Source organism: Terrapene carolina, unplaced genomic scaffold (assembly GCF_002925995.2).
Source record: "Terrapene carolina triunguis isolate 2854851 unplaced genomic scaffold, T_m_triunguis-2.0 Scaffold69, whole genome shotgun sequence".
Lineage (NCBI taxonomy): Eukaryota > Metazoa > Chordata > Testudines > Emydidae > Terrapene > Terrapene triunguis.
Genome location: NW_020664420.1, coordinates 63,960,656 through 63,975,392, shown reverse-complemented (window position 1 = coordinate 63,975,392; position 14,737 = coordinate 63,960,656). Strand labels below are relative to the sequence as shown.

The window sequence follows — 14,737 nt, the reverse complement described above, 5'->3', positions numbered from 1 at the left end:
TTACAGAATAGTTTATTCCACAGTAATCATTATTTGTCAATTTCTCTGTGTAAATAACCTATTAGGCCTTGATTCTGTAATCAGATTGATGTGGGTAATCCCCTGTGCTTGTTTCAGAGTGGTAGCCGTGTTAGTGTGTTGTGTAGTTTGCCAGGGAGCAAGGTTCATTCTGGTAGATCCAATTGCTGCACTGAGACCAAAGGGTTTTCAAAGCCACCTCTCCCCTTAATATCTAATCAGGGGTGAAGGTATGCTTTCGGCCCTGATCCTGAAAGAACTTAATCACATACTTAAATTTATGCACTCTGACAATTCCTGTGACTTCGGTGAGACTGCTTTTAGAGTGTGTAAAGTTAAACCGGCGCATGTCTTTGAAAGATGAAGGTGTTAGTTTATTTTCCTTGTTCAAGGTGAATTAAATGCTAAAAGTAGAGAAACAGCATTAATGTAAAAAATAAATCCCATTTAAAAACCCTCAGTTCTAATTACCTAATGTAATACCGGTAATGAATTGATTTTTAACCTGATTGTCATTTTAAAATAAACAGTTCAGGAATATCTTTTAAATCTCCAGTCCGCTGTTGCATGTAACTCTTCACTTGAGCTCATCAAATCCCATAGTCTATTACGTTTTAAAAAAATTAACCACTCCTAGTTTTCCAAGCAATATAGCACTTGATCTAAACGATCAATATAAACCTAGCTTCATTCATTATACAGGCCTAATAGGCTGATTTCCAGCGATGCCCTAGTATTTGCTGGACCTAATTTCCGGATGCCCTGGCCTGTTTCATTTTCTTTGCTGTGTATAGTTCCTTTCTTTTGTTTGTTAACCTAAAAATAGGCTGATTGTTCTCGAGGAAAAGGCTTGGAAGACATTCTGAAAGTCCCAAACGAATCAAAAGGCTGCATGAATAAACCAGATCTGAAGACTCGATTAGACACATTTATTCATGTTACCCTCTGGAAATTGACTGGCTTGGAGTTGTGTTGTTCCCAGCTGATGAGATATACCCCGTGGGGAGGGGGAGGAGAAAATAGTCAGTCTCTGTAGGCGGAGCTTGAATGTCCCGAGCTGGAGTTCATCTAATGACATTTTCACATCAGACAGCCTCTCACGTTTTTTCCGTTAGCTCATCTTCTCCTTGACCGCATCACAAATAGAATCAATGAAGACGGCGCAGCTCCTTTCTTTATTCCTTGATAGCGCGCGGAGCGGGGTCTTGTGCCTCTCTTTGGCAAAACTCCGGCCAAGACCAGCGGCGAAAGTCAATGCTCTCGAAATTCGTTTGCCTTTAGGAGTTTTGTTTCCTCGTTTTTATTTGTTTGCATGCATTACTAATCATGTGTGAGTCAGAGGAAGGGAGTGAGTTTGCCTACATAATGAAGTTGATAGAAAAAGGCAAGGTAAGGAAAATGGGACCCAGAAACGACTCCTCGGAAGACTGTCTTGGTTAATTCTCCTCCTGTTAGACCCCGGGAAGGCACAGCCTGTGGGTGATGCGGGTATTTCCAGATTAGAGCTCTACTGTGGCTGGCAAATAGATTTCACTGTGCAAAGTCAGGACATATAGGCAGGGCTGGGTTTAGACTCATCAGCCGTAGGTTTTCCTTCGCTCGCTGCAGCATGCAAAGCACAAGGTGTGGGGTAGGATTATTTGCATTCAAAACGCTTCACCTGGTGAATTGTTGCTAAAGCCTGGATTAGCTCAAACTCGAGCGACTGATTTACGTGGGGGGGGGGCTTGAGTGGAACGATCTGTCAGAGCAAAACCAGATCGCGACTCAAGCGTGAAACTGATGGGCTGAAACTCAGTCCCTCGGGCAATAGGTCCGAGTTCTCCTCCCAGCCCGTTAGGCCGTGGACAATGGGAAACCCTCTTAATGGGTAGTCACAATAGGCAACAAGGCTTGCACTAAGTAAGAATTCACGCGATCGGGATGCCTTTCTTCTTCCCCAAGCTTTCTGTGGGCGCTGCATGGTGGCGCCTTACTGGGGCCCAGGGGAGGAGAAAAGACCCTCCAGGGCTGTCGTCTAAACTTGACTCCGTAATTGTTTACACCTATTGAGTAGTGGCGTGAGCCAGTCGGTTGCTGCGGACAGTTAAATGCAGCCGTGCCATTGCTTTGTGTGTGAGAGCGCCTAGCGCCGCCCGGCCAGCTGCTGTCTGGGGCAGTGTCTGCTCCAGCAGCGCTTTCCACTCCTGCTCCTGCTCCTGCTCCGAGCTCGGCTGCTCGCCCTTGGAATCCAGACCCAGGCTTCAGCCCCGCCCAGAACGCCGGCGTGTGAACAGGGCTTCGGCCACTGCGAGGTGACTCCGCGAACTAGGGCTTCCCTGCCCGCTCCGCAGCGCTCACTGGCTGAGGCAGGAGAAGCGGGATTCCCGGGGCTGACTTTCTTTTCCAAACCGAGACCGTGGTGTTGAAACTGCCGTTGATCCGCCCCGACCCCCCAAGAACGGAGAGGTCTGCGAGCCAAGCGTCGGGAGCAGAGGGAGGAGCGGAGCTAGTCCCCAAGAGCTAAAGGGGAATTACAGTAACTGACACAATGGCACAGAGATGGACGAGGCCTGTCAGGCCATCCAGCCCCCCTTGATGGCGCAGGAGTCAGCTAGACTGGGGTAGCCAACCGGTGGCTCTTCAGAAGTTAATATGCAGCTCCTTGTACAGGCACCGACTCCAGGGCTGGAGCTAGGGTGACCAGACAGCAAATGTGAAAAATCAGAACGGGGTAGGGGGTAATAGGAGCCTATATAAGAAAAATACCCCAAAATCAGGACTGTCCCTATAAAATCGGGACATCTGGTCACCCTAGCTGGAGCTATAGGTGCCAACTTTCCAATGTGCTGGGGGTGCTCACTGCTGAACCCTGGCTTTGCCATAGGCCATGTCCCCACTCCACCCCTTCCCAGGCCTTCCCCTGAGCCTGCTATGCCCTCATTCCTCCCCCCCCCAAACCTCCTGCACCCCCATGAAACAGCTAATCAGGAGGTGTGGGGAGGGGGTGGTAGGTGCTGATCAGCAGGGCTGCTGGTGGGCAGGAGGTGCTGGGAGCCGGGGGGGGGAGGGGAAGAGGGAGGCTGCTGTTGTATTACTGTGGCTCTTTGGCAATGTACATTGGTAAATTCTGGCTCCTTCTCAGGCTCAGGTTGGCCACCCCTGAGCTAGACACTTGATTTCACAGGATATCGGTGTAATACATTCTGGATCTTTCAAACCCCAGCAAGCTCAAAAGGCTGATCTATGGTGCATTCTCATTATTGATGTATTCTACTGACGATGCAGTAGGACTGCAAAGATGTACACACATGCTTAACTTTTTAAACATGTGACTAGTCCCATTGAACTCAATGGCATACACTAGGGGGGAAAGGTCTGTTTTTAATGTATGTTATAATTCTAGTGTGGACAAAGCAAGCTGTCCTTTTAATAGGTTGGCTGGATGAGGGTAAACCCTAGGCTCTGCATTAGTGTGCACCTCGTCTAGCTAATGCGTGAAAACTGCAACTTGCCTTGTCTATGCTAAGAGTTTAGCATACATTTTAAAAACACACTTTTTTCCTCATGTAGACATGACCTGTGAGGGCACTCACATGCTTAGAGTTAAACATATGGATAAGCCTTTGCAAGATTGGAGCCTACGTCATTAGTAACACACTAAGTTATTTGGTCTCTGAGGGCTGATTGACCCAGCTACATGCTCAGGGATGTGAAAAATCCACACCCCTGGGTGGATTGTTAAACCAACCTAAATCCCCACATAGACAGCAACAGGTTGAATTCTTCTGTTTAACCTATCTTCTGCCAATCAGGGAAGTGGATTACCTGTGCCAATGGGACAGCCCCTCCCTTTGGCATAGGAAGTGTCTGTGCTGAAGCGCTAGAGTGGCACAGCTACAGTATTAAAACCCAAGGCTACACTTAAATCTGGGCTAGTCAAAATTCTGACATTGGCTTGCTGCTGCATCATTCCCTTTACTGTAGTGTGTGCAGTGTAGAATCCTAGATAGAATTAAAAATGAATGTGGAATTGTCAGGGATGTTCTCATTTCAACGCTTTGGGGGGGAGGGGCACATTGGTGAATTCTGTTAAAGATCTCTGGAAGAAAACTCTGTGCCATAGTAATGGGGAGGGGAGAAGGGAGCTGGGAGTTGGACCTCTTGAATTCTATCTGCCTGTGCCAAATTGTGGCGCTGTGTGCGCTAATGTAGATACAAACAGTGGCAATGTTTTTTAAATGAGGATTTTTATTTTTTTTTAAGGCCACAATTGGTGTGGTAATGCTGTAGTGGAAAGATAGCCATGCATCAGGAAATGATTCAGAACTTGCAGATATGGCTTGGGGGAAATGGCAGTGTCTGCATCTTCTAAAATTTTACAAAACAAAAAACAAACCCCTCCTTATATGTGATAGATGTAATGATAATGCAAGGATATCTCAGTCAGACTTGCTTTCCCCAAAAGCCTATGCCATAGTTTGTGATAGTTTAACAATCTGAACATGCCCAGTACTTTAATCTGCGGAGGGGATGATTTTGGGCACTCTGCCTCTTTCTATTTTTAAGGAGTGATCAACTCTTTGTACATACTCAAAAGTGGTTTTGTTTCAGTCATCTTCATGGCATTGTTTTTTTTTTTTCTCCACTTCTCTTTATAAGCAACTGTAATTTGAAAATGATAGCTGGAATTATAAATGTTTGGGGTGAGTAGGGTGACCAGATATCCCGATTTTATAGAGACAGTCCCGCTATTTGGGGGTTTGTCTTATATAGGCGCCTATTACCTCCCACCCCTGTCCCAATTTTTCACACTTGCTGTCTGGTCACCCTAGGGGTGAGGAAAATTTCCCTGCCTCTGGTGCAGTTTTCTGTTTCTCTGGCCAGTACTATAAGCCCTGCTAAGGGGGATTTGTGCATGGTGCCCTATGGCTCAAAAAGATAATTCTGTTTGCCTGTCACGGATCAGATTGCTCTAAATCAGGGGTAGGCAACCTATGACACGTGTGCCAAAGGCGGCACGCGAGCTGATTTTCAGTGGCACTCACACTGCCCAGGTCCTGGCCACCGGTCCAGGGACTCTGCATTTTAATTTAATTTTAAATGAAGCTTCTTGAACATTTTAAAAACCTTATTTACTTTACATACAACAATAGTTTAGTTATATATTATAGACTTATAGAAAGAGACCTTCTAAAAACGTTAAAATGTATTACTGGCACGTGCAACCTTAAATTAGAGTGAATAAATGAAGACTCGGCACACCACTTCTGAAAGGTTGCCGACCCCTGTTCTAAATGATGTGCATAATAAAAATTGTTTCCAAGGGAAGGAATCACCTCCTACCCTTGAACTGTCCTGTAAGGGTTTTATTTCCATCCCCACCTCCACAAATGATTGTTCTGTGCTGGTAACTGGTGCCAAATTGTTCCATTACATCTATGCAACAACATGTACTTCAGTGGGTAGCACAGGGTTGAGTGTCAGTGTAGAACTTGATGGCTAATTTCACAAAAAGCCATTCTGCATTCCTTATACACCCCAACTCCCACTTGACTTACATGGAGAGTTGGGATTTGTGAAGAATGTAAGATTGGTACCTTTTTCTGCATTCTCTGACCTCTTGATTTACAGGCTTTTCTATGGTAATCATCACAATCTCTGAGTATCTCAATATATGTCTGTAAGGTCGGGAGGCTAAGCATTCTCCTCGTTTTACAGCAAAACTGTGGCATAGGGGAAATGGTTGATCTTCCTCCAGATCTCTTGAGTCCCGGCTCAATGTCTTAACCACAAGACCATCCTTCCTTGCTGTCACCTGTCTCGTCTTCAGTAAACGTAATGTGCTAATGATACTGTATATCAAATCTCCTTTTTGTTACTCTCCATTATATGAAATACCACTTAGCAACAGCGGCATGTGAAAATATTTAATAAAAACCGATCTCCTCCCCTGTCCATTCACAAAATTGTCTCCCATTTATAGATCAGTTTTTTTGTTTCCATTTGGAATGGATCTTGGAATTCACATGGTGGGTTCTCTAATGGCAGTGACATAAATGTTTAACGCCTAGTAATGTAAAAAATATATTAGTGTAATGGCATAACTGATGTCAGTGCAGCTCTGGAAATAGTGTTTAGTGCTGACCCTGCTCCAGTTAATTTTTTCTTGCCTGGCTCTATAAGAGGAGACTATAAATCAATGAGAAATGTAAGTGATATTTTAGTTTATCCATGACTATTTTTAACTGTAGCTTTTTGTTGCTAATATAAGGGGCACAACATATATAACATCTTGGTCAATTCCCCAGGCTCTTTTCTTCACTCCTTTTACTGGAGTTTTTTTCTTTCTTTTATCTGGCTCTCCAGAGAGCCTGTGATTCATAATGAGCAGCTTTAAAAATATTGGTTCTAGACAAAACACTGTACAATAAAGAATACTTTAAAAAACAAACCAAAACCCTTATTAGAACATGATCGCTTTTAAACAGTGTTTTAAAAGGCACTTGGAAGTTCAGAAACTCATAATTCAGGCTCTTCAAATAACCTAAACTCTGCCTCTGTATTCCTGTCTCTGATCCATTCCTGAATAGTGTCTGTATGTACATTGATAACTGTCTTACGGTGCAGTTCCTGCTTAATTTTAGGAGAGGATATAGTTATGGCTTTGTACAGTGGTACAAAAACTGAGCTGTGTGAGGAATTGAAAAGAGGAAGTATAATAGGGTTTATTAGCAGCCATATAGCCCAAGCTTCAGGCAGAGTCACAACTTCAAAGTGCTCTTATACAGCTATTTTTAGAGAGTCTTGCCAGCCCTGCTAGCCTAAGTTTGTTGACTCAGTCTGGGAGGCTTGCTCCAAAATTCTGTGTAGACATATTGACTCACTTGAATTGAACAGGAGTTAGTGGTGTGTGTGTGTGTGTATGTATGTATGTATGTACACCAGACTTCAGATGTTTCTTGCTATCAGTGGGTGAGTGTTTGAGTTGGTGGCCCATATGTGATGAGGGTCAGTGCTTTGTTTTAGAAGAAGTTATATTATTTTTAAACAGCACCTGAAGGTGCATTAGTCATTTCCCAGATGGATTTTGTCCTGTTCTGAAGAGCTTACAGGAGCTAAGGACATGATGTGACATGGGAAGACAGTGGGAATAGAAAAGCATTGATAATTTCATCATTGGGTATCTGTTGTTTGGTAATTTATGCACATTTTATGTCTGGTTTTATGAGGTCAGGATTAAAGTTGCTTGTTAAACCTTAGTTATGAATTTCCCAGACTTCAAAATGCTTTAAAAATAACTACAATGATCTAAGTGCCATTACTTCTTTGCAGATTGAATTCTGCCTTAATGAAGTGTATTTTGGTTTGGATGTTTTCTAAAATATATGTGTGTGTGTGTGTATATATATATATATATATATATATATTAAAAGTGGCTGCATTTTCACAATGTAGCTTACATTTGTATGGCAAGTGAGTACTCTTCAAGCTCCAGGTGATGTGTAGAGAAGCAGCAGCACCAGCAGATCTGAAGCTCTCGTCCATTGGACCTGTTGTATGCTACTGCTTCCTGGATCACTCGGCACAGCAAAGCGGGGCAGCTGCTGCTGCTCCCTGGGTTGCCCCTGATGTGAAGCAGGATGCTACAGGTTTGGAGCAGAAAAGATGTGCTGAACTTCCCTTTACTCTTCAGAGTAGTAGAAGCATACTAGCCAGTGATTAATTTGTAATGAAAGAGATGCCTGGGCTCAAACAATTAAGTGCCGGGGTTCAAGCACTTTTTTTACATTCATAACTGATGCAGCAAGCCCAAGGTGCTGGGGCCATGAACTGCCAAGCCTAAAGATGCTGGGGCTCAGCCCTGGTACAAATTAAGCACTGGTACGAGCTGCATTCGTTTCGCCATAGTTGAGGAGGATCATAACATCCTGGGACTTTGGGAAGCAGAGGCCTTAGCAACTGAGCAGTTTCCATGGTGCTGTATTTGCACCAGTTAAGAATGTAACCTTGAACCTGTGCAGTTCAGCTGAGAAAGTTTATAAACTAGCCTAGCAGAGTTTGTAAGACTAACTAGGGTTCAGGTCCTGTAGCACATCTCTGCTCCTGGAGATTGAGTTGCTAGACCCAAGGACTGTTTAGAGCCTATAAATGGCTTAGTACACTGAGAGAGCCATAGAAATTAAAACCTTCTCTGGCCATGTCTACAATATGGTGCTATAACTATGTCAGCATAACTCCCAGCATAACCTCCTAGAGTAGATTCAACCTACAGTAATGAAAGGGGTTTTCCATTGCTATAGGAACACCACCTCCCCAAGCAATGGAAGCATTTTTCCATCGGCTTACCTTCATCTACACCAGGGCTTAAGTTGGCCTAGCTACACCACTCGGGCATGTGGATTTTTCACACCCCTGAGAAGTGTAGCTATGTTTATCTAAGTTTTAAGTGCAGCCCAGACTTCTGATTCTGTCGATCTCACATTTTTCCACCTTGTATTTCAGAAGGGTAAAGGATGAAGCTGATGGTGGTTGGCTGCATGTATTAATCAGAAATCCATTGTTTCCTTTAAATTTATTTTAATTTTGCATCCCTGCCCTGAAGAGCATGCAAACTGAATTCAGCATGATACAATTAGTGAGGGGCGTAAACAGGTAAAGTGGGGGAACGGAGAGGAAGAGGAGGATGACTCCATAGCACTTGAGCTGTTTTGATGGTTAATTTTTTAAGATTGCCTATCCTCCATCTCACTAGCCATAGTCTCCATCGCATTGAATGTAGTCGGTGAGGTGGCTTAGCAAATGGACTCTGGGCGTGTTCTAAGTGTTAGGAACAGCATGGAAACAACTTTGAAGGGAGAAACTGCCCAATGTAGGGGCTTGGCAGCAAGGACAAAGTATTTGAATCTCCTGTGCAGTGCCGTGGGAGGCAATGAAGTAACTCAAAGGTAGGTGGATGAGAAGGTCTAAGTAAGGAGCAAAAGAAATTACTTTGGTAGCCACATTTTGGATGGAATGGAGTGGGGAGATGTTAATATAAAAAACAATCTAGGATTATGTTTAGAAACAACCAAACCAAACTACAAAACATAGCTATTGTGGAAGCCCTCTGAACTTTGGACGGGTGTTTTAGACTCTGATAAACTCTAAATAAAGATCTAAGCACTGCACCTCTCCTGTGTGGGTGCCACTATTCCTTGTGGAGTTCATAAAGTCACCTGGAAAGACCTTGGAAAATAAAATATACAGATATATTAATCACTTCAAAATTAAGAATGCCATCCATAGCAATTTCCAAGCACAATGGCTTTATTCTGAAGAGAAAAATTAGAGAAGATGAAAGAAATTGAATGGTTAAACTTTGAGTTATTATGGGAAGCTAGTTACAGCCTTCATGTGACAATGGCTATGTATGTATAATAATAGACTAAGCAAACATTCTCTAGACCAGTGATCCCTTTTCCTTTTAGCAACCAAATAATGGTATTATCTAAATATATTTGTGTGTATATGTTATAGCAAAACCTTATTCTTTCTTCTCTCCTTATTTTACAAAGCACTCGTCCACTCTTCAGAGTAACACAACTGAAGGATAAATATCTAGACTACAAAGACTAGCTCATACTCCCCAAACCAGTTATATCTCCCAAACTAAAAATAGCACCTTTAGTGAAGCCACTCTAAATAACCTTCCTTGCTAGGTTAACCTGCATCCTGAAACCCCTACATTTAGGAAAAGCCCAGGAAAACAAATGAGCTTTGCCATATGTTCTGAAGCTCAACTTTTTTGGACCTAGGAGGGATGTAAACAGCAGAAATGACAATTCACAGAGAACACTTTGCCACTTGCCTCCTTGTTTTTAACCAACAAACTCTGAGCTCAAACTCTATCACATCCATTCTGATTGCAAATGCCACAGTGTTGTACAGAGGGAGAGCTGTGTCTCTAGTAGCCAGGTCACAAACTATTCTAAGCTCTCTGGGGCAGGGACCATCTTTGTGTTGCGTGTAAAGTGCCTAGTCCTGGACTGGGGTCTTTAGGCACTATCACAATACAAATGAAAAACAATTTAGCTAAATAATTTAGTTTACTTAAAACTAGTACCTCATATCCTACCTGGAAATTACCTGAAAGCCAGTGCAGACCAATGCCTGGGAGACCTATTGTGAATTAGTGAACAAGTTAACAAATACAGTTTAAGGACATGGGAGGGAAAAGCAAGGATAATGGATCATATAATGTATTTCAGTTTAATGGTTCTGCCAGTCATGCATCATGGGAATGCAAGGCACTCTGGCTATACCTCCTATGCTGAGGGGGCCAGGAAAACATAGTGTAGCTAACTCTATGCTGCATAGGGACTCCCAAGCTCCAGGGACTCCCATTAGGACAGCTTTCCAGTTTTTGGTTGACCTTTCTGCAGAGACAACTAACAAAGCCACCTACTCTGGTGGTGGTTTTCTGACTAATTTATTTAATGGTGCTTCACTTCCCCTGCCCCTTCCTTTTCCTTCTCAGTGATGCAGCAATATGAACAAAAATGATGCAGGGGAAACTGCCCTGAGAATGCAGTAGTTCTGGAGTCAGGGGATGTCAAAAAGATAGTAAATTAGGTGTCCAGGGGGATTAAAGGGGAGGGGTTAAAGGGAGAACATGTGCTTCTCCTTTCCAGACCTACTAGTTGGAGCCCAGGCCTCTCAGATCTTTCATCCATGCAGTGTCTTAATAGGCTGGGGAGACCCCAGCTAATTAAAATCCTGCTCTCAAAGTACTTTGAAGTCAAAGTAAACAGGCACACAAACAAGTTAATACCTTAATGATCGATTATAGGATTGAACAAATAGCCACTCACAAAATCCTGACAATAACAATTGTTGGCACTACAATGCAATTGGGAGGTAGGGGGTATAGCCTTATCTATGCTAACAAAATTAACCGTTGTTGGTAACAGGTGTTGGCAAGGGTACCTCTGAACTAGTGTGGACTGTTGTAAGTGCAAGCGTTGCCAAGGCCAAACCCTGCTCAGTAGTATTTCAGAGATGGTGGCAGTGCCGAACAGGGTTTGTTCTTGTCTGCAGTTGATAGTTGAACCGTATTCAGCACCAATTCAGTCATGTCTGTTGTTAGCAATGGGTACTCTTGCTAGTGTAGACAAAACTGGGTGATGCTTTCAAAGACTAATTCTTTCAAAGCTCTGATGGAACATGCCTATAGAGTCAAGGAATTCTTAAATTTAAAGGATAATGCAGTTACTCATAAATTTCCAGATTAAGTCTTAATTCATGGTTTATTAGCCTCTTGGAAGCTTGACAATAAAACATTTCCTCACTAACCTGTTTTTCCTCCCTTGTCTGTGCTACAGGGCTACATGAGATTTGGCCAACTGACTTTTTCCAGTTAAAAAAGCATATAAAAATTAGTGACACTGTTAATGCCATAACTTTAAGTACAACATTCTGGATTTTGTTAGGAGGGTGGTTTACAAAGCGAACTTGAAATAAAATGGCTGCATCTGTCTTTTAAAAAATAAATAAATAAACCATTTTCCTCTGTTTTGAATATAAATATTCCTTTGCAATGCTGAAAATGCAAAAAGATCACCACTGTGTTCACCATTTCCAGCAAATGCAATTTACCAGTCAAATTTCACTGCTCAAGCCCAGTAAAGTAAATAATGATGAAAAGCAAATTACTATTTAAAATTTTTTGGTATTAATGAATCATCTGAAGTGGCATTAGTAACATCATTAAAGAATTTCGGGGAAAAACATACCTGACTATCTTGATTACATTCTTTTAAACTGACTTTACTTTGTGTGTGTGTGTGTGTGTGTGTGTGTGTGTGTGTGTGTGTAACATGTAGGTCAAATGTAGGGCTTATCAAACTTGACAGCCTTTTAACATTGAAACTCAGGCCATAACTCAATCTGTTTAATTAACTAAACCTCTTTCCATTGTGTGAATTAAGGACATTGTATGTCTTAACTTTGAATTTCCTAGCTAATGTGTTTTTTTTCACAAGCTTAACTATACATGACCACAGATGGTATTGTTTCTGCCCCTCCCCCAATATCTAAAGACGCTAATCCATATTATGTAGGGGTTTAGTTTATTTTTTTGTCCTGGATGTGAGTGGAGAGGATGTATTCTGTATATTTTCAAATGGAAGCATGTTGGAAAAGGGGAAGGTGAGACACACAAACCTCTGGGTTTTTCAGCTGTTTATCTGAAAGGCTCTTAAGCAAAGTAAGCTGTCATGGGATAACAGGTCCTCTCATGGAGTGGTAAAACTGGTTAAAAGATAGGAAACAAAGGGTAGGAATAAATGGTCCGTTTTCAGAACGGAGAGAGGTAAATAGGGTGTCCCTCAGGGGTCTGAAATGAGACCAGTCCTATTCAACATATTCATAAATGATCTGGAAAAAGGGGTAAACAGTGAGGTGGTAAAATTTGCAGATGATCCAAAACTACACAAGATAGTTGAGTCCAAAGCAGACTGCGAAGGGCTACAAAAGGATCTCACAAAACTGGGTGACTGGGCAACAATATGGCAGATGAAATTCAATGTTGATAAATGCAAAGTAATGCACATTGGAAAACATAATCCCAACTATATATATAAAATGGTGGGGTCTAAATTAGCTGCTACCACTCAAGAAAGAGATCTTGGAGTCACTGTGGATAGTTCTCTGAAAACATCCACTCAATGTGCAGTGACAGTCAAAAAAGCGAACAGGATGTTGGGAATCATTAAGAAAGGGATAGGATATTAAGCCAGAAAATATATTGCCTCTGTATAAATTCCTGGTATGCTCACATCTTGGATACTGTGTGCAGATGTGGTCGACCGATCTCAAAAATTTGAATTGGAAAAGTTCAGAAAAGGGCAACAAAAATGATTAGCAGTATGGAACAGCTGCCATATGAGGCGAGATTAATAAGACTAGGACTTTTCAGCTTGGAAAAGAGATGACTAAGGGGGGATATGATAGAGGTCTATAAAATCATGACTGGGGTGGAGAAAGTAAATAAGGAAGTGTTATTTACTCCTTCTCATAACACAAGAACTAGGGGTCACCAAATGAAATTAATAGGCGTCAGGCTTAAAACAAACAAAAGGAAGTATCTTTTCACACAACACACAGTCAACATGTGGAACTCTGTCAGAGGATGTTGTGAAGGCCAAGACTGTAATAGGTTAAAAAAGAACTAGATAAATTCCTGGAGGATAGGTCCATCAATAGCTCTTAGCCAGGATGGACAGGGATGGTGTCCCTAGCCTCTGTCTGCCAGAAGCTGGGAATGCGTGACAGTGGTTGGATTATTTGATGATTACCTGTTCATTTCCTCTGGGGCACCTGGCATTGGCCACTGTTGGAAGACAAGATACTGGGCTAGATGAACCTTTGGTCTGACCCAGTGTGGCCATTCTTATGTTTTTATCCATTCAACTGCCATTAAAGAAGAGAGAGCTCCTAGCCTGTTCCTCCCCGCTTTTCTTAAATTACACTCCACATTTCTTTCCGATGCCTTGGATGACATGCATTTGATGCTCTTTGGGGCAAGGACCATGTCCTTTTTGGTTTTGTTTTGTTTTTGTTTTTGATGACTGGAAAACACCCAGTACATTTTTAACACAGAGTGCACCTTAATATTTGTACAGCACTTTGAAGATTTATGTTTTAAACACCCTGAGGTGTTACCTGCACTAAACTTTTTTTGGGAAATTTCCCACCAGTGGTAGCAACAGCAAGCATAGGTGAAAACAGGACACAGGTTTCTTTACCACCGTTGTCCAGACATAGGCATGCGCAGCACATTTCATTAGGGTGTGCACCCAGGGAATTTTTTTTTTTAAAGGCGAACATCATAAAGGGCGGGGTGTGGGAGGGGGTGCTGTGTGCAGGAAGGGGCTCAGGGCAAGGGATTAGGGCAGAGGAGGGGTGTGGGGTGTATGAGGGGGCTCAGGGAAGGGGGTTGGGGTGCAGGAGGGGTGTGGGGTGTGGCGGGGGCTCAGGGCAGGGGGCTGGGGTTCAGGAGGGGTGCAGTGTGCAGGAAGGGGCTCAGTGCAAGGGATTGGGACAGAGGGGTGTGTGTGGGGTGTATGAGGGGGCTCAGGGAAGGGGGTTGGGGTGCAGGAGGGGTGCGGAGTGCAGGAGGGGGCTCAGGGCAGGGGATTGGGGTGCAGGGTGTGGCAGGGGGTTCAGGACAGGGAGTTGGGGTGCAGGATGGGTACAGGGTGCAGGCAGGGGGTTGGGGGGCAGGAGGGGGCTCAGGGCAGGGGGTTGCGGGGCTCAGGGCAGGGAGTTGGGGGGAAGGAGGGTAGGCTGTTTGCAGGCAGGCCCAGGGCTGGGTATCTGGGCTCCCCTGACCCGGCAGGCAGGCTCGGGGGCTGGACGCTTGGGGCCAGGCCGGGCAGAGGGGGCCGGGGCGGATCGCAGCGGGGCCGGGGAGGATCGTAGAGGGGCTGGGCTGCTCCCAGGGCTGGACTCAAGGCTGAGGGTGCCGGGCCAGAGCCCCCGAACAGTGCCGGGGAGCTGAGCTCGCAGCCGGGCTGCGGGAGGGCCTGTGGGCCGGGCTCGCCCCCTGCCCCAGGCCTGCTGGCTCCCGGGCCCCACTTAAGGTGGGCTGGGTTCAGGGGCGGCCTGACCCCCCTGGGTGGTGCCCGGGCCCCCGGCCAGCGTGGGGAGCCGCAGGCGGGTTTGAGGCCCTGGGCGCTGGAGGGGGGCAGCTGCCTTG

At 44.2% G+C, this 14,737-nt stretch overlaps 1 protein-coding gene across 2 annotated transcripts in view; it reads left to right on the top strand.

Moving 5' to 3' along the window:
• The first annotated feature begins 1,295 nt into the window (after positions 1 to 1,295).
• The window catches only part of TRIM36 (tripartite motif containing 36), a 45,678-nt gene continuing 32,236 nt past the window's right edge, over positions 1,296 to 14,737 (top strand). For both annotated transcript variants that reach the window (XM_024205123.3, XM_024205122.3), the window contains exon 1: positions 1,296 to 1,407. In XM_024205123.3, coding sequence (XP_024060891.2) covers positions 1,345 to 1,407 — 63 coding nt within the window. In that variant the 5' untranslated portion in view covers positions 1,296 to 1,344. The remainder of the gene's footprint in view (positions 1,408 to 14,737) is intronic.